The 19,660-nt window shown below is 39.6% G+C and overlaps 1 protein-coding gene across 1 annotated transcript; it reads left to right on the top strand.

Annotated features, from left to right (window-relative positions):
- The first annotated feature begins 664 nt into the window (after positions 1–664).
- On the top strand, positions 665–19,154 carry TMED7 (transmembrane p24 trafficking protein 7). Its single transcript, XM_012532175.3, has 3 exons — positions 665–1,211; positions 6,290–6,535; positions 16,128–19,154. Exons 1-3 carry the CDS (start codon positions 1,017–1,019, stop codon positions 16,362–16,364), a joined length of 678 nt encoding a protein of 225 aa, XP_012387629.1. The 5' UTR covers positions 665–1,016; the 3' UTR covers positions 16,365–19,154.
- Positions 19,155–19,660: the final 506 nt, after the last annotated feature.

The raw sequence follows: 19,660 nt of genomic DNA on the forward strand, positions 1-19,660 counted from the left end.
CTGTCCCCCTGCAGAGGCTTTGGGCACCTGAGGCCATTAAAGGTCCTTCATCACCCCCCTCATCAAACGCCTCCACCTCCCCACCGGCCTTCCCACCACCCTCTGACTTCCCTGCCTGGCTCCTACATACATGCTTACTGTATGATGCTTCCTGTATGACAACCACTCTTCTAGGGTTTTTTTCAAATAGTGAAGCCTTGTAGTAACCCTCTGGGTTAGGTACTATTACTTTTCTCATTTTTCAGATTCAAAGATTGAAGTAGAGAGGTTAAGCAGCTGGTCTAAGGTCACACAGCCAGTAACCAGCAGAGCAGGGATTAGAACTACTGCAGTCTGGTGGTCACAGAATTCGCGCTCCTAGCAAAGCTGCTTCCCCCCAAACTTATTATTTACAAGAAAATTCTCTGCAAATTGCAAAGCCCTCTACCACCGGTGATTAGCCTTCTAGAGCAATATCGGCTCTTCATCACTCCCTCTGAGCCTCCCTAGCGTTTAGCTCTGGCAGAAACACTCACGGGCCGGCAGCTCCTACCACAGGCCACACCCCTTCTCCTCGCCCCGCCCCGCCACGTTCACCATGCTGGCCACGCCTCTCGGCCCAGGCGCTGTCGGAGGCCTAGCTGACGCCTTGCTAGCTTCCACGTACACACTCCAACGTCTCTCCCCGCGGCCGGGGAAGAGCACATCCGGGTCGCTGGAGCAGGTGCCTCAGGCCCCGCCTCTTTCCCCAGTCTCTTGTTCCAGCTTCCGGCTATCTCAAGTCTTTTCCGCTTGTTTTCTGCCGTCTTTATCTGCGCTCCCCAGCTCGTTCTGGCGACTAGGCCCTGGTCCCTCAGCACCCCTACCCTGTAACCAGCGACTCGCTGCGCATCTCGAATCTCTCGGGGCTCGGAGCAACTCTGCGTTGCGTCTTCGCGGTGCCGTTTGGGGTGAGGCCTGCCGCGCGCCGTGAGTCCGTGGAGACCTGAGCCCGCATCTCCCCGCAGCTCGGTTGAGGCCGCCGCCGCCGCTTCGGGATGCCCCGGCTGGGGTCCGCGCAGCGCTGGGCTGCCGTCGCGGGCTGTTGGGGCTGTAGGCTGCTCGCGCTGCTGCTGTTGCTGGTGCCGGGGCCCTGCGGCGCCTCTGAGATCACGTTCGAGCTGCCCGACAATGCCAAGCAGTGTTTCTACGAGGACATCACGCAGGGCACCAAGTGCACTCTCGAGTTCCAGGTACTACGGGCTCAGGCGGTCGCGGGCCCCAGCTCGCGGTTCCAGGGTCGAGGCTGTTTTCTCATTCTTTGGCTGATTCAGGAATCACATCTAGGTAGCTGATGCAGGCCATTTGGCTTTCCTGTCCGAAACCTTGCGCATTAGACATTTAAGACCAGATGTTAAGGTATCTAAATTCCAGAAATGCTTCCTGTGGCTGTGATTTTTCCGTCTTTTCTCTAATGTCCGTCATTTTGAACTTTCTTCTTTAAGAGTTTCCTTTTAAAAGAAAAATGTATTCCTGTTCCATAGTGCCCAACGTCAGTCCGCCGCTGTCTAATCCGCACTTCCACTTTAATCAGATTTCAAGTGCTGCCGGTATCTAACTCCGTTGCTTTTCAATTTTTCCATTGATATTAGGATTATTGGTTAATGTGGTTCCTGTCGTTGGAAGAGCTCTATTCCAGACGAGAAGACCATCTGCCAAAGGATTTGTAGAAGGAATTGCTGTGATAAATGAGAGGCCCCTTTTCATTTGAGGGATTATATAAAAAGTGCCTATTTAACAGAACGTAGTTTCTTAAATTGGTTAGAACAGTCTTTACTGTTTCTTTTTTGGTAGACTTAACGTGTTTGAACAGCTGTTGAGTACTAGGTGCTGGTGATAGAGAAGTGAACAAAATAGATAGGGTCGCTGCCATCATTCTTGATTCCCTACCCATCCTACGGTTCTTTTCTTAATTAGTACCAGTTCATTCATCAGAATTGTGCTTTAAGAGCAGAGAATAGGTGATACACGGTCTGGTCATTGGAATCTGGGAAGGCTTCCTTTAGGAAGTGATTTGATGCTGAACTGTAAAAGATGAGTTGTAAATGCTTTGGGGAGGGGGAAGAGGGAATGGCCTTTGCAAGGTCACTGTGGTAACAGTGACTGGGAATTTGAAGAACACAGAGAGGTCCACTATAGCGGGGAATAAGGAGCCAGAAGAAGGGAGGTCAGCAGGGGCCAGACCATGTAGTGCCCAGCTGGCCAGGTAAAGGATTTTAGTTTTTCCTAAGAGTATGAGAAGCTATCATAGGATTGTAAGCGGTGCAGTGACAAGTTCTAAGTATTCTTGGTAGCTGTACGGATGTTAACTTGTGCAGGTAGAGAAGGTATTATGGAGTGTTGCCAAGTAGATGTAGAAGACTGATTAGGAGGCTATTGTAGTGGTCCAGGCTGAGACTAGGGTGGTAGCACTGGGGAAGGAGAAAAGTGAAAGGATGGGAGATACTTTTTAGGTAAAAGCAACAGAACTTGGTGATGATTTGGCTACAGTGAGGGAGGGAGGGAGGCCAAGGATGACTTTTAGGCTTGCTTAACTTCATGGGTTAGGACCAGGAGACAGAAAAGATGATAGCAAGAATTGTAATATAAAGTGTCAGTGAAAATTTTATTTGTTTGAATTTAACAAACATTTCTTGACTTCTACGTGCAGATGCTGTGCTTGTTGGTGAGAGTACTACTATACTACTCTTGCGGGCTAAAAAATTAGCGTTTATTATGTGGCAGACAGTATAGCAAGCATTTCAGGTGTATTACTTAATTCTCAGGACAACTCGATATGAGATGGGTTATTAGAGAGTTTTTATTATTTTTTTTACTGATGAAGAAACTGAGGCTTCGGTAAGTTGAGACCCAGGGTTACAAAATGTAACAGGTAGCAGAATCAGTATGCAGTTCCAGGTTAAGTTCTTTTTTTTTTTTAACATCTTTATAGGAGTATAATTGCTTTACAATGGTGTGTTAGTTTATGCTTTATAACAAAGTGAATCAGCTATATGTATACATGTATCCCCATATCTCTTCTCTCTTGCGTCTTCCTCCCTCCCACCCAGGTTAAGCTCTTAACCACTTCATTTTACTACCTCCCAAAGACAAATAAGGCTGAACTTGACCTCAGGGACCTTACATAGACACATAGTCATGTAATGTTAAATGCAATAATGAAAGTACCCACTAGATATAGTGCTGGCTGACGACGGAGGATCATCAGGGGAAATTTAGCTGAGGGTCTGATGTATGAGCTGAGTCTAGAGGGATAAATAGAAGTTACTCTACAGGGTGGCAGAGGGGGGAGGGACTTCCTCACCAGATATGTTATGTTTGTGAGACTTAATTCCAGCAAGCCTGAAAATTAACCTGAGTCGGCACTGAAAATACTGAATCACAGTGTTGCTTTGTAACTGTGGGTCTGAGGGCTTTAGGGGGGAGGTTTGTGCCAGTTTGTCAGCATTGTTCATCGATGACAGTGAGATTGATGATTTGTACCTGGTCTCAGTGAGACCCCTGGAAAATCTGCTACTGAGAATAGTTATACGGCAAAAATATGCTTATGTGGAAAAGCAAAATATAAAAAAACCCAGTCAAGACTCTACTTTGGGCTCACTGATTCCAAGGTGTTCTTGCACACTTGGGTGGTTCCTGATCTGAGAGGGTATATTTCTGGCCACATCCCTCAGAGAGGGAGAACAAAGGAGCCCATACCTGATCTCTTCTGTCCTCTTGCTGTGAGACAGCTTTTGGCTGTGATGTTTTATATTGTATTCTCTCCCTCTCATAAACTGTAGATTTATAAGCGTAGTCATTTGGGGTCCTGTGATTCTTCTTCTACACAAACCCCGTGTAATTTGTCACTATTAGTGCAGATGTAGAGCAGAGACTTGTTCAGAGAATTTCTGGCATTCTGGTATTTTTGGAACATAGAGTGAGAAAGGGTGTAAAAGGGGCTGAGACTTCCTTGAGGAAGTACAGGGGTGTGGTATGCTGTTGTTAACAGGTTTGGATTTTTCTGTAGGCCACAGGAATTATCAAAAGGTTTTGAGACATGTGGGGAGGGAGGTGTTACTGTCATCTAGTGGTTAGAGACTGGAGATGCTGCTAAGTGTGCTACAGTGCGCAGGCAACACAGCCCCCTGAAAGAAAGACTTACCCAGCCCCAGATAATCTAATAACTGAGGTTAAGAAACCCTGGATTAGAGGGAGGAGAGATTGGATTATGGGAAGACCTTTTAGGAAATTGAGCCAATAGTCCCCATCTGGATTGTGGATTGGGAATGGAAGAGATGGGGTGAATTTGAGAGAGGCAATAATATCGAGAGGTTTCTGTGACTAACTGGACAGGTAGACACATAATTTGAGATGATCCCCTGTTTCTTTCTTACGTGACCAGATAGGTTTTAAGGGTGATTTTTATCTGAAGTAAGATGATTTGTTTTAAAGTTTGATAGAAGAAAAGTGGCATGATGATCAGTTCTGGTTCTATATTTTTGTTTGTATGTATGTTTTGTTTATTCAAAGTACTATGGTTAAGTATGAATAATTGGGTATATAACATGAAGTCATTATTTTAACTAGAAGAAAGGTTGTCGACTTTTGGTGGGGAGGGGTAAATGCCCAATTGATAAGACACTGTTTTTATGTCAAACGTTATATCTGTATGTTAATATTTGCGTATTCTACGGTTTCCTCAGTGCCTAGTTATATTTCATTTAATTATCAAAATGATCTTTTAACATAGTTCGGTTATTTATCTTATCTCTTTAGTGACAAAAGGTCATATAAATAATCAATCTTCTCTGAAGTCCAAAGTTTGATCTCTGTGTTCCACAAATGTAGAATGTCAATATTATGCTAACCCAGAGGGTTCAAGCTTGAAAATATATCTCATGGTGGTTGGAAACCCCCAAACCCAATGTCTCTTCCTCATTACCTCAGGTGGATACAGGCACCCTATGTTTCTTCTCCTATCTCCTCTCCCTCTTTTTCCCAGTCAGTGTTTTCTCATATAAGGAGTTTTTTCTCCTCTTTAATCCTTTTCCTTCTTCCTCTCTTATGCTTGCCAAGTAACCTCAGGAAAAATGTCTCCCTCTTCTCTTCATTTGTATAACTCAGATGGCTCAAATTGTAACTGATTAAGCATAAGCCTTTGAAAATAGCTCCAAAATCCTCTTCAGAAGCTTTTCACCTACCCCTGGCTTTCCTTTCATATGCTTTGCCTTAAACACAGACTGTGCAGAGGAACAAAACATTTATTTGCTTTCATGTTGTTCTGTTTTGGTTTTGCCTTAATCACAGGCGTTAAAACAATGTAGTTTAATCATTTATGTTTCTCTTGGAAACAAGTTTGTAAATAATTATATACTCTTGGAACAGGCCACAAGTCTATTCTGCTCAAAATGTAATTCAAAACAAAGTATGTATCAAATTCCATATAACTGACCTATAAAAGAACTTAAGAAACACAGCCTGTTTGTAATTTGGCAGTAAAATGAGCTTAAGTTCTCTAAAAGAAGTATGCATGGGGTGTTAGGCTAAGGACTGACCTACTTAAGTGCTTCACTGTACTATCTGAGAGTGCTTGGATGATGCTAATAGGAAACTAGATGAAAAAATTGGAGGAAGGAAAATATTACGTGGTCGTAAGCTTAAGGGTCAAGAGTATGAATTTGGCATTCAGCCTCTTACTAGGTGAAAAATCTTGGGTAGCTTACTTATTTTAACTCAGTTTGTCAAATTGAGGGAAAAATACTGTCTTGTAGGGTTGTTGGGAGAATTAAGTGATGTAAGAGGCCTCTAGTAACTAGAACAGTTGTCTGGATTGTTGGTTAGTTCCCTCTCTCCTGTCATGAGGAAATTTGTTCAGTTTCTGTAAAGCTTTAGTTGAACTGAGATCTGCCTCCCAAGTTCCATCCACTGGTAGAAATCAAGAAATGGGGCTTCCCTGGTGGTGCAGTGGTTGAGAGTCCGCCTGCCGATGCAGGGGACACGGGTTCATGCCCCGGTCCGGGAAGATCCCACATGCCGCGGAGAGGCTAGGCCTGTGAGCCATGGCCACTGAGCCTGTGCGTCCGGAGCCTGTGCTCCGCAACAGGAGAGCCCACAACAGTGAGAGGCCCGCGTACCGCAAAGAAAAAAAAAAAAAAAGAAGAAATGTAAAATTGCCTGTGATGGTAAAAAAAAACCTTATAGCCATTTCAACAGGAAACCTGGTTGATTTCTCAAACTTCTTAGTTGCAGTGATCTCTTCATTTTTTGTTTGTTTTTTTCTCTTTTGTAGGTGATTACTGGTGGTCACTATGATGTAGATTGTCGATTAGAAGATCCTGATGGTAATGTGTTATACAAAGAGATGAAGAAACAGTATGATAGTTTTACCTTCACAGCCTCCAAAAATGGGACATACAAATTTTGCTTCAGCAATGAATTTTCTACTTTCACACATAAAACCGTGTATTTTGATTTTCAAGTTGGAGAAGACCCACCTTTGTTTCCTAGTGAGAACCGAGTCAGTGCTCTTACCCAGGTAATGAAAAGTCAGTAACACAACATTGATATGTTTAAAGGGAAAAAAAGCATAATTTAATATCCATTAACTCATTGATGGAATACAGAATTTTGTGACTTTAACACAACCTTTAAGAAGTATCTTAACTCTTACAGTAGATTAGGCATTTCACAGAGAACTTCAGACTTTTTTAGTGAAGAAGAGTGTTAAAGGATTTTATGAAAAGATAATAGACATTAAAATAGGGGGATCACTTAGGTAGAAACATCAATGGCAAAGGAAGCTTAAAAGTCTAAACAGTACTCTAGCATTATGAAGCATTTTCTATAATTCATGGAGGAATGTTGCTACCATAACTTAGCAGGTTGGTATAACTGGAAGCAAAAATGATGCTTTAATTAATATATATATATACTTTTATACCAGTATTTAGTGTTACTCAAACTGCTGTTACAGTAACTTTTGCTGTAACTGAAGGTAAACTAGTAAAGATTAATAGTAAGTCATCTAACAAAAATAGTTAAGGTAACTAAATTGGATTTTATTTTGAAGAATAGCTTAATGAGGGAAAGATAGCAAAAGAAATTTAGAGTCAGTGAACAAATACTGCTCAGGTGATGAGAAGAGCTGTTTCATTTCTAGTTCAGATACGTTTTGAGCTTAGAGTATGTCTAAAAGGTAGTTTGGTATTCAAAAGAATTATTTATCACCTTTTTGTTAAAACCTTAAATTGGATTTCATTGTTTCCAGGTTCCAGGTAGTCTCTTGGTCAAAATCATGTAGTGATAGAGGCAGTTTTTAAGAATGTGTAAGAGGCTTAATTCATAAACCTATTGTAAGCATTAATAAGATGTGTTCAAATGTTCTTATTTTTAGAAATGTTCTCTTTATTTTAGCATTATGTGTGAATAGCACTTTGTAAAAAGATTTTTCTTTGGGGCCATTGTTTATAACTTAACCTTCATAAGTTTTAATTTGTAAAATAAGATAGTTTGCTTTAAAAACCTAAGCAGGGACTTCCCTGGTGGTCCAGTGGGTAAGACTCCACGCTCCCAATGCAGAGGGCCCGGGTTCAATCCCTGGTCAGGGAACTAGATCCCATATGCATGCCACAACTAAGAGTTTGCATGCCGCAACTGAGGAGCCCTCATGCCACAACTTAGAAGTCCACATGCCGCAACTAAAAAAGATTCCACATGTCACAACGAGCATCACACGTGCCACAACTGAGACCTGGTGTAGGCAAGATAGATAGGTAGATAAAAACCTACATAGATAAATGCTTTTAGGACCGCTTAAACTCCTTTATTTGTATCACATTTTATTCTATTCTTTTTTTTAATTGTTGTGTTAATTTCTGCTGTACAACGGAGTGAATCAGCTGTATGTGTGTATATATATATATATATATTCCTCCTCTTGGACCTCCCTCCCATACCCCTCATCCCGTCTAGGTCATCACAGAACACCAAGCTGAGCTCCCTGTGCTATACCACAGGTTCCCACTAGCTATCTGTTTTACACGTGGTAGTGTATTTATGTCGAACCTAATCTCCCAGTTCATCCCTCCTAACCCCCCCAGCCGTGTCCACATGTCTGTTCTCTACGTCTGCATCTCTATTCCTGCCCTAGAAATAGGTTCATCTGTACGATTTTTCTAGATTCCACATATATGCGTGGAATATATTGATTAATATACGATATTTATTTTTCTCTTTCTGACTGACTTCATTCTGTATGACAGACTCCAGGGCCATCCACATCTACAGATGGTCCAATTTCGTTCCTTTTTATGGCTGAGTAATATTCCATTATATATATGTACCACATCTTCTTTATCCATTCATCTTGTCAGTGGACATTTAGGTTGTTTCCGTGACCTGGCTGTTGTAAATAGTGCTGCAGTGAACATTGGAGTACATGTGTGTCTTTTTGAGTTATGGTTTTCCCAGGGTATATGCCCAGTAGTGGGATTGCTGGGTCATATGGTAGTTCTATTTTTAGCTTTATAAGGAACCTCCATACTGTTCTGCATAGTGGCTGTATCAGTTTACATTCCCACCAGCAGTGTAAGAAGGTTCCCTTTTCTCCACACCCTCTCCAACATTTATTGTCTGTAGATATTTTGATGATGCCCATTCTGACCAGTGTGAGGTGATACCTCATTGTAGTTTTGATTTGCATTTCTCTAATGATTAGTGATGTTGAGCATCCTTTCATGTGTTTGTTGGCCATCTGTATATCTTCTTTGGAGAAATGTCTGTTTAGTTCTTCTGCCCATTTTTGGATTGGGTTGTTTGTTTTTTGATATTGAGCTGCATGAGCTGCTTGTATATTTTGGAGATTAATCCTTTGTCAGTTGCTTCGTTGGCAAATATTTTTTCCCATTCTGAGGGTTGTCTTTTGGTCTTGTTTATGGTTTCCTTTGCTGTGCAAAAGCTTAAGTTTCATTAGTTCCCATTTGTTTATTTTTGGTTTTATTTCCATTTCTCTAGATGGTGGGTCAAAAAGGATGTTGCTGTGATTTATGTCATGGAGTGTTCTGCCTATGTTTTCCTCTAAGAGTTTTATAGTGTCTGGCCTTACATTTAGTTCTTTAATCCATTTTGAGTTTATTTTTGTGTATGGTGTTAGGAAGTGTTCTAATTTCATTCTTTTACATGTAGCTGTCCAGTTTTCCCAGCACCACTTATTGAACAGGCTGTCTTTTCTCCATTGTATATCCTTGCCTCCTTTATCAAAGATAAGGTAACCATATGTGCATGGGTTTATCTCTGGGATTTCTATCCTGTTCCGTTGCTCTATATTTCTGTTTTGGTGCCAGTACCATACTGTCTTGATTACTGTAGCTTTATAGTATAGTTTGAAGTCAGGGAGCCTGATTCCTCCAGCTCCATTTTCCTTTCTCAAGATTGCTTTGGCTGTCCGGGGTCTTTTGTGTTTCCATGCAAATTGTGAAATTTTTTGTTCTAGTTCTATGAAAAATGCCATTGGTAGTTTGATAGGGATTGCATTGAATCTGTAGATTGCTTTAGGTAATATAGTCATTTTCACAGTATTGATTCTTCCAATCCAAGAACATGGTATATCTCTCCACCTGTTTGTATCGCCTTTAATTTCTTTCATCAGTGTCTTATAGTTTTCTGCATACAGGTCTTTTGTCTCCTTAGGTAGGTTTATTCCTAGGTATTTTATTCTTTTTGTTGCAATGGTAAATGGGAGTGTTTCCTTAATTTCTCTTTCAGATTTTTCGTCATTAGTGTATAAGAATGCAAGCGATTTCTTTGCATTAATTTTGTATGTTGCTACTTTACCAAATTCATTGATTAGCTTTAGTAGTTTTCTGGTATCATCTTTAGGATTCTCTGTGTATAGTATCATGTCATCTGCAAACAGTGACAGTTTCACTTCTTTTCTGATTTCGATTCCTTTTATTTCTTTTTCTTCTCTGATTGCTGTGGCTAAAACTTCCAAAACTATACTGAATAATGGTGGTGAGATTGGGCATCCTTGTCTTGTTCCTGATCTTAGAGGAAATGGTTTCAGTTTTTAACATTGAGAACGATGTTGACTGTGGGTTTATCATATATGGCCTTTATTACATTGAGGTAGGTTCCCTCACTTTCTGGAGAGTTTGTATCATAAATGGGTGTTGAATTTTGTCGAAAACTTTTTGTGCGTCTATTGAGGTTATCATATGGTTTTTATTCTTCAGTTTGTTAATATGGTGTATCACATTGATTGATTGGTGTATACTGAAGAATCCTTGTGTTTCTGGGATAAACCCCACTTGATCATGGTGTATGATCCTTTTAATGTGCTGTTGGATTCTGTTTGCTAGTATTTTGTTGAGGATTTTTGCATCTATGTTGGTCAGTGATATTGGTCTATAGTTTTCTTTCTTTGTGACATCTTTGTCTGGTTTTGGTATCAGGGTGATGGTGGCCTCATAGAATGAGTTTGGGAGTGTTCCTCCCTCTGCTGTATTTTGGAAGAGTTTTAGAAGGATAGGTGTTAGCTTTTCTCTAAAGGTTTGATAGAATTCACCTGTGAAGCCATCTGGTCCTGGGCTTTTGTTTGTTGGAAGATTTTTATTCACAGTTTCAATTTCAGTGCTTGTGATTGGTCTGTGCATATTTTCTGTTTCTTCCTGGTTCAGTCTTGGGAGGTTGTATTTTTCTAAGAATTTGTCCATTTCTTTCAGGTTGTCCATTTTATTGGCATATAGTTGCTTGTAGTAGTCTCCATGATCCTTTGTGTTTCTGCGGAGTCAGTTGTTACTTCTCCTTTTTTCATTTCTCATTCTGTTGATTTGAGCCTTCTCCCTTTTTTTCTTGATGAGTCTGGCTAATGGTTTATCAATTTTGTTTATCTTCTCAAAGAACCAGCTTTTAGTTTTATTGATCTTTGCTATCGTTTCCTTCATTTCTTTTTCATTTATTTCTGATCTGATTTTTATGATTTCTTTCCTTTTTCTAACTTTGGGGTTTTTTTGTTCTTCTTTCTCTAATTGCTTTAGGTGCAAGGTTAGGTTGTTTATTTGAGATGTTTCCTGTTTCTTAAGGTAGAATTGTATTGCTATAAACCTCCCTCTTAGAACTGTTTTTGTTGCATCCCATAGGTTTTGGATCGTCGTGTCTCCATTGTCATTTGTTTCTAGGTATTTTTTTATTTCCTCTTTAATTTCTTCAGTGATCACTTCGTTATTAAGTAGTGTATTGTTTAGCCTCCATGTGTTTGTATTTTTTACAGATTTTTTCCTGTAATTGATATCTAGTTTCATAGCGTTGTGGTTGGAAAAGATACTTGATACGATTTCAATTTTCTTAAATTTACCAAGGCCTGATTTGTGACCCAAGATATGATCTATCCTGGAGAATGTTCCATGAGCACTTAGAAGAAAGTATATTCTGTCGTTTTTGGATGGAATGTCCTATAAATGTCAATTATGTCCGTCTGGTCTAATGTTTCATTTAAAGCTGTGTTTCCTTGTTTATTTTCATTTTGGATGATCTGTCCATTGGTGAAAGTGGGGTGTAAAGTCCCCTACTATTATTGTAGTAGTGCCAGTAATTTGTAGTTACTGTCGATTTGTAGTTACTGACAATTTCCCCTTTTATGGCTGTTAGCATTTGCCTTATATATTGAGGTGCTCCTATGTTGGGTGCATAAATGTTTACAGTTGTTGTATCTTCTTGGATAGATCCCTTGATTGTTACGTAGTCTCCTTCTTTGTCTCTTGTAATAGTCTTTATTTTAAAGTCTATTTTGTCTGATATGAGAATTGCTAGTTCAACTTTCTTTTGATTTCCATTTGCATGGAATATCTTTTTCCATCCCCTCCGTTTCAGTCTGTATGTGTCCCTAGGTCTGAAGTGGGTCTCTTGTAGACAGCATATATACGGGTTTTGTTTTTGTGTCCATTCAGCCAGTCTGTGTCTTTTGGTTGGGGCATTTAATCCATTTACATATAAGGTAATTATCGAGATGTATGTTCCTATTGTCATTTTCTTGATTGTTTTGGGTTTGTTTTTGTAGGTCTTTTCCTTCTCTTTTGTTTCCTGCCTAGAGAACTTCCTTTAGCATTTGTTGTAAAGCTGGTTTGGTGGTGCTGAATTCTCTTAACTTTTGCTTGTCTGTAAAGGTTTTAATTTCTCTTGTCATATCTGAATGAGATTCTTGCTGGGTAGAGTAATCTTGGTTTTAGGTTTTTCCCTTTCATCACTTTAAATATGTCCTGCCACTCCCTTCTGGCTTGCAGAGTTTGTGCTGAAAGATCAGCCGTTAATCTTATGGGGATTCCCTTGTATGTTATTTGTTGCTTTTCCCTTGCTGCTTTTAATAATTTTTCTTTGTATTTAATTTTCGTTAGTTGGATTAATATATGTTTTGGCGTGTTTCTCCTTGGATTTATCCTGTATGGGACTCTCTGTGCTTCCTGTACTTGTTTGACAATTTCCTTTCCAATGTTAGGGAAGTTTTCAACTGTAATCCCTTCAAATATTTTCTCAGACTCTTTCTTCTTCTCTTCTTCTTCTGGGACCCCTATAATTCGAACGTTGGTGTGTTTAATGTTATCCCAGAGGCCTCTGAGACTGTCCTCAATTATTTTCATTCTTTTTTCTTTATTCTGCTCTGTGGCAGTTACTTCCACTGTTTTATCTTCCAGGTCACTTATCCGTCCTTCTGCCTCAGTTATTTTGCTATTGATTCCTTCTAGAATATTTTTAATTTCATTTAATGTGTTCTTCATCATTGTTTGCTTGCTCTTTATTTCTTCTAGGTCCTCATGAAACGTTTCTTGTGTTTTCTCCATTCTGTTGCCAAGATTTTGGATCATCTTTACTATCATTACTCTGAATTCTTTTTCAGGTAGACTGCCTATTTCCTCCTCATTTGTTTGGTCTGGTGGGTTTTTACCTTGCTCCTTCATGTGCTATGTATTTCTCTGTCTTCTCATTTTGTTTAACTTACTGTGTTTGGTGTCTCCTTTTCACAGGCTGCAGGTCCGTAGTTCCCATTATTTTTGGTGTCTGCCCACAGTGGGTGAGATTGGTTCAGTGGCTTGTGTAGACTTCCTGGTGGAGGGGAGTGGTGCGTGTGCTCTGGTGGGTGGGGCTGGATCTTTTGGTGGCAGGGCTGTGTCCAGTGGTATGTTTTGGTATGTGTCTGTGAACTTAGTATTACTTTAGGCAGCTTCTCTGCTAATGGGTGGCATTGTGTTCCTGTCTTGATAGTTGTTTGGCATGGGGTGTCCAACATTGGAGCCTGCTGGCCGTTGGGTGGAGCTGGGTCCTAGAGTTGAGACGGACATCTCTGGGAGAGCTCTCGCCGATTGGCATTACGTGTGGCTAGGAGGTCTCTGGTGGTCCAGTGTCCTGGACTCGGCTCTCCCAACTCAGAGGCTCAGGCCCGACAGCTGGCCAGAGCACCAAGACCCTGGCAGCCACACAGCTCGGAAGAAAAAGAAGAGAGAAAAACCTAGCAGGTAGAACCTCAAACCAAATGGTAAAAGCAAACCTAAATAGACAAATTCACACAACGAAGCATACACATACACCCTCACAAAGAGAAAAAAAGGAATAAAATTAAATTTAAAAAATTAATAAAAATAAATAAAAGGAAGAGAGCAGCCAAACCAATAAACAGATCCAGCAGTGATAACAAGCACTAAAACTAAGATAAAGATAAAACCAAAACAAATTAGACACAGAAAGCAAACCCCAAGTCTACAGTTGCTCCCAAAGTCCACCGCCTCAATTTTGAGAACATTCATTGTCTATTCAGGTATTCCACAGATGCAGCATACATCAAGTTGATTGTGGCGATTTAATCCGCTGCTCCTGAGGCTGCTGGGAGAGATTTCCCTTTCTCTTCTTTGTTCGCACAGCTCCTGGGGCTCAGCTTTAGTTTTGGCCCCGCCTCTGTGTGTAGGTTGCCCTCTGGTGTCTGTTCCCACCCAGACAGGACGGGGTTAAAGTAGCAGCTGATTAGGGCTGTCTTGCTCACTCAGGCTGGGGAGAGGAAGGGGTATGGTAGTCATAATTGGTTTGCAGGGCAAGCCTGCAGCGGCAGAGGCCAGTGTAACATTGCAGCTGCCTGAGGCAGGCTGTGTGTTCTCCCAGGGAAGTTGTCCCTGGATCACAGGACCTGGCAGTGGCAGGCTGCACAGCCTCCCAAGAGGGGAGGTGTGGAGAGTGACCTGTGCTTGCACACAGGCTTCTTGGTGGCTGCAGCAGCACCCTTAGCGTCTCATGCCTATCTCTGGGGTCCAAGCTGATAGCCACGGTTCACACCCATCTCTGAAGCTCGTTTAGGCAGCACTCTGAATCCCCTCTCCTCGCATACCTCAAAACAATGGTCTCTTGCCTCTCTGGCAGGTCCAGACCTTTTCCCGGACTCCCTCCTGGCTAGCTGTGGTGCACTAGCCCCCTTCAGGCTATGTTCATGCAGCCAACCCCAGTCCTGTCCCTGGGATCTGACCTCCGAAGCCTGAACCTTAGCTCCCAGCCACCACCCGCCCCGGTGGGTGAGCAGACAAGCCTCTCGGGCTGGTGAGTGCTGGTTGGCACCGATCTTCTGTGCGGGAATCTCTGCGCTTTGCCCTTTGCACCCCTGTTGCTGCGCTCTCCTCCGTGGCTCCGAAGCTTCCCCCCGCACTGTCCCCACCAGTGAAGGGGCTTCCTAGTGTGTGGAAACTTTTCCTCTTTCACAGCTCCCTCCCAGAGGTGCAGGTCCCATCCCTATTCTTTTGTCTCTGTTTATTCTTTTTTCTTTTGCCCTACCCAGGTACGTGGGGAGTTTCTTGTCTTTTGGGAAGTCTGAGGTCTTCTGCAGGCATTCAGTAGGTGTTCTGTAGGAGTTGTTCCACATGTAGATGTATTTTTGATGTATTTGTGGGGAGGAAGGTGATCTCCGTGTCTTACTCCTCTGCCATCTTGTAGGTCTCCTCATTCCAAGATCTTTTGTTCCTTACCTCACCAGGATACTGGGCACCGATGTCAACATACTTAACATCTAATTCCACTGGTAAAGCAGCAAAGAAAACACTGTTTCTTCTGGGGAGTCTGTAGCACAGGACAGAAGAGCTGCTGCAGGCCCAGTGCGGGTGGCAGTGAGGGACGCCAGTCTTCATCTCTCATACTTTTTAAACGAACTTTTAATGAAATATTTTTATAACTATTCCTTTCATACTTACTTTGGTAGAACTTTATTAAGTGTTTAAATTATTTTCTAATGTCTATTATTAAAATTACAACAAACAAAAATTGAAATAAAAAACTAATACATGGTTTGTGATGTAAAATAAGTATAATAAAGCATATATTTCATCACCAGGATTAAGTTTTCAGCAGTAGAAAAACATTAAACTGGTATACAACAAAAAAAATTACTCTTAACCCTATCTCAAAGCAGATAGTGTAATTTAGAAAAAGCTATGGTGTCATCAGATGAAGGCCTACAAACTCATTACACAGTGAAAATGAAACTTATGTCCTGTTGAGAACGTATATAATAGTTTTGTTGACTGGCATGAGGAAGACTTATTTAGCAAAGTGGTAAACATGAAAAAAAATTCCTACTCTGACCTATCACTTTTCAGTTTCGGCTGCTTTTAAGATAGTTGAAATAACTTTGACTAACAATCTACTTTTATGCCATATCTCGTTTGTTTTTGTATATATTTGGACTTTGATTCATATAATTATAATTGGTCAAATTTACTGACCTGCCATTCCCTTCCTCCTAATTCTTCCTTTTTAAGAAACCTGGCCTTGAAACTCGGTAGCTACCAACCTTAACTGCTTAGTATTTCTCCTACTGTTAGCTTCATGTTCCATCTGCCACCTTAACAGATGCCACAGTTGGGACGTTCCAGTTTGGGGCAATAGCTGCTCCATGGGATCTCTAGCCTTACCAGTCATCCTAGTGAGAATGCGTAGAAGCGTTGCTTTGCCAGGACCATTGACACGAATGAGTGAATGAATGAGTGCCAGTTTAGTAGAATGTTAGATGAGGAATTGCGATCAAATTAAAAGAAAAGATGAATATGCTAGATGGATTGTACAGAAAGTATTAAAACATACTAACTGAAAATCTTTCTCTTTAGATGGAATCTGCCTGTGTTTCAATTCACGAAGCTCTGAAATCTGTCATTGACTATCAGACTCATTTCCGTTTGAGAGAGGCCCAAGGCCGAAGCCGAGCTGAGGATCTAAATACAAGAGTGGCCTATTGGTCAGTAGGAGAAGCCCTCATTCTTCTGGTGGTTAGCATAGGGCAGGTATTTCTTCTGAAAAGCTTTTTCTCAGATAAAAGAACCACGACAACTCGCGTTGGATCGTAACTACGTTTTGAGAATCGATCCACCATTGCCGCTGTAATATTGCTGTCCTCTAATTAATTTTAGGTACCGAAGAACTTAATATTGGCAACATTTTTAGAATCTTACTCATACACTTGTTGTGGAGGGATGTACGATGCATTCCCCAAGCTGTGGAAAGGACACCTTTTTTTATTTGTAAAGGTAGAAAAACTTTGGGACTTATTTTGGGCTATTCATAAATATTCAGCACAATGATCTACTCTTTTCTTGGTTGTTTCTATCTGCTCTTCGCACACTAAAGTATTTTGATTTGGTATTTTGGTATTTTGGTTCCTTTTAGCCATTTAAAAATACTTTTCTTGTAAGTAGTGGAGATTTTTAAAACCTTCAATTTAATGTCTACATGTGTTGTGGAGGAAGAAAATTACCTTTCAGTTGTTTATAGGAAATAAAGTTTTGTTTTTAAGAAAACCAGTTGTGATTAGCTATAGCCCAAGCCCTATTCTGCACTGTTTAATTTTATGAGGAAAAAAATCTACCATAGAAATATTAGTTAGTTAATATTGATATAATTTTAAATTGATACATCATGGTTTAATTTATTTCTCAGTAGCTTGGAAAATATCGTTTTTATTGTTTGGGTTTATTCTATGATCTATAACCAGATATGTTATTTTTTTTCATAAAGACATTTTTACCACACAGAAAATAGTATGTTTCAATAACATAATAGAGTTTACACAGGCCTTAAAAGTCAGACTGTTGTAACAGGTAGAATAATTACAGAATAATTTAAGACACTACAATGGGGGGCAAATGAAATGAGAAGACTTTTAGTGAGTTATCTGCACATATTACATTTTCAATGCTTTTACAAAGAAAAAAGGTGATCTGTTTCATTTTAAACATTTGAATTGGCTAGTTCTTGCTCTTATGTGGCTTTAATGTCTGAGTCACTCCCAGCTTAAATTGAGAGTTGTAATATAGTATTATAAAAGTGCCATACATTTTATCCTAATGGGTGTGATGCACTGAGAAGTTAGTTACTTTGGTTTTTTTCTTTCTTTCTTTTTTGGTTTTTTTGTCTTGCACATGTAATTTGTACAATCTCTGGTTAACAGCCCTAAGATGATTTAAAAAATTTAGAATGCCGTGTATGTGTTTCTTATTTGATAATCTTCATTGATTGTACTGCATTTAACGAGTATTAGTGCATTTTCTGTAGACTATAGGGTTTAGGCTGTGTTTGTGTTTTATAACTTGCATACATTGAGCTGATTGAAATAAGATTCCAAGTATTGTAGAATGGAATACAAGATGATGCAGAATTGGGTTTAAAGCTTTTATGCTGTTAAAAAAAAAAATTGCAACTGCTTTTTGCCATGCTTCTATCCCCCACCTAAAAGTGATGAGTGCTGAACGTGACTGTCATATTGTTAGGACTTTGATATGTGGTACCACAGAATACTGATTGGATAGCAATTCTAGTCACTTACCACTACTGACTAGAAGTTAACTCTTAATTCTAAGCTATCTTAAGATGCATATACACTGCTGCATGTAAGAGCAAAATGAGTTCAGGTTGTCCTGCTTGCTAATTTCAAGTGCTACAGTGTAGCAAGGGATGAACATATTTTCAGACTTTTAATTCTAAAATTTTTGAAGACCAAATAGCTACTCCTTCAACAATATATACCAGTGGATTAAGAACTGAAGTTTAAGATTCTGCAGATTTATCTATTGGGGTTCTTGTATTGGAGTTGTCCTGTAGCTTTTTAAGTGTCCCTCTAGATTTGCAAATTTTAAACACTAATGTTAAAGTGATAAACATGGGAGTATGTTAAATGTCCTTTTCTGGTTGCCTGTCTGCTCTGTTGTATTCAGATAGTTACACCATAATTCAGCAGAGCTGGGTATCATAAGTGTGCCGAGTTTGGCATAGATAATGCAGTTATTTAATCTGTGCCTATCAAAACTTCATGATATTTAAAGATTATTACCACAGATAACTTGCAGTGAAACTATTGAGATATATTAAAAAATTTTTAAATCACCACTGTTACCTGTTGTAGAAAATAGTACTGACTTAGTCTAGTCTGTTTGTAACTGTTTGTAACTGGCTTGCCTATACTCAACTAGGTATGTATATTAAAATTAGAAAATACATATCTACCTAGACATGAATATTAAGTAAGAACTTTTTTCTTCCTTCCTCTATATAATTTGTAGCTCATCTTTTTTCTTTAATCCTTTCATAACTTGTTGCAACAGTTTGAATTCCCCAAATATTTACGTTTGGACATATGGCTCAGAATACATATTTAAACATCATTAGCTGTATATATTTTTAAAGTAGAATAAATAATGGAAAGGGACTTGATATATAAGTTTATACTAAAATTCCAACTGTGTGAAGATACATTTTAAGATATTACTTTGCTAATAATCTAAATATTCATTTTTTATTAAAGAAACAAATGGTTTGGGGTTCACAGCTTTCATCCTGGCTTGATGATAATCAACTTTGAAAACACAGTGGACTGAAAAGCAATTTTATTCTTTGAAAGATTTCATTTAAATCTCTGTGCTATCCATTTTTGCTTCAGTTTGTAAATGTGTAACATTTATGGTTAAATAGGACAAAGCAGACCCTATGACTATTGTTTTCAAGAATTAAACAAATTGATATATAAATTATTCAAAGGGGGTTTTCATTTACTTTTGAAAAGAAAAATTTCTCTAAATTAAAAATGTTGGTTCTGCAGGATTGCACCAATCAATTCTTGTAGAATAAAAAAATATTTCAACAAACTGACTTCACTTATTTCTGTCAAGATTTAAATCTTTTTGAAGCTCCTTATCAGCTTGCAGCTTGGAGAGTATAGTTTTGTAGCAAGAGAGTGATAATTTACTTGATATTTCATTGGAACATCTCAGGGACTGACCAAGAAAGAAAGTTAAAGAAGAGAAATACAACCTGTAAACACCTCACTTTTAACCTTACTTTTCCTTTTCTTACTGAAAGTTTTGGTGAAAGGAAGTTAAGCCTTCAATTCCCTAAAAAGCTCTTAATTTTTAGGTAAATTAACCTTCGGTTGTATAATGCCAAGTTTTCTGAACTTTGTTCCCCATTATAATGTTATGGGGGACGTTCTGATTCCTAGGCACAAGTACAAAAGTAGCAGAGAAATAATAATATATTGGGCTGGCCAAAAAGTTCATTCGGTTTTAAGTAAAAAGACATTTTTCATTTTCACCAGGAACTAAATTGAGTATTCATTCACCAAATGAAATTTTTGGCCAACCCAGTGGGTTAA

The sequence above is a fragment of the Orcinus orca genome, chromosome 3 (genome assembly GCF_937001465.1).
Source record: "Orcinus orca chromosome 3, mOrcOrc1.1, whole genome shotgun sequence".
Classification (NCBI taxonomy): Eukaryota; Metazoa; Chordata; class Mammalia; order Artiodactyla; family Delphinidae; genus Orcinus; species Orcinus orca.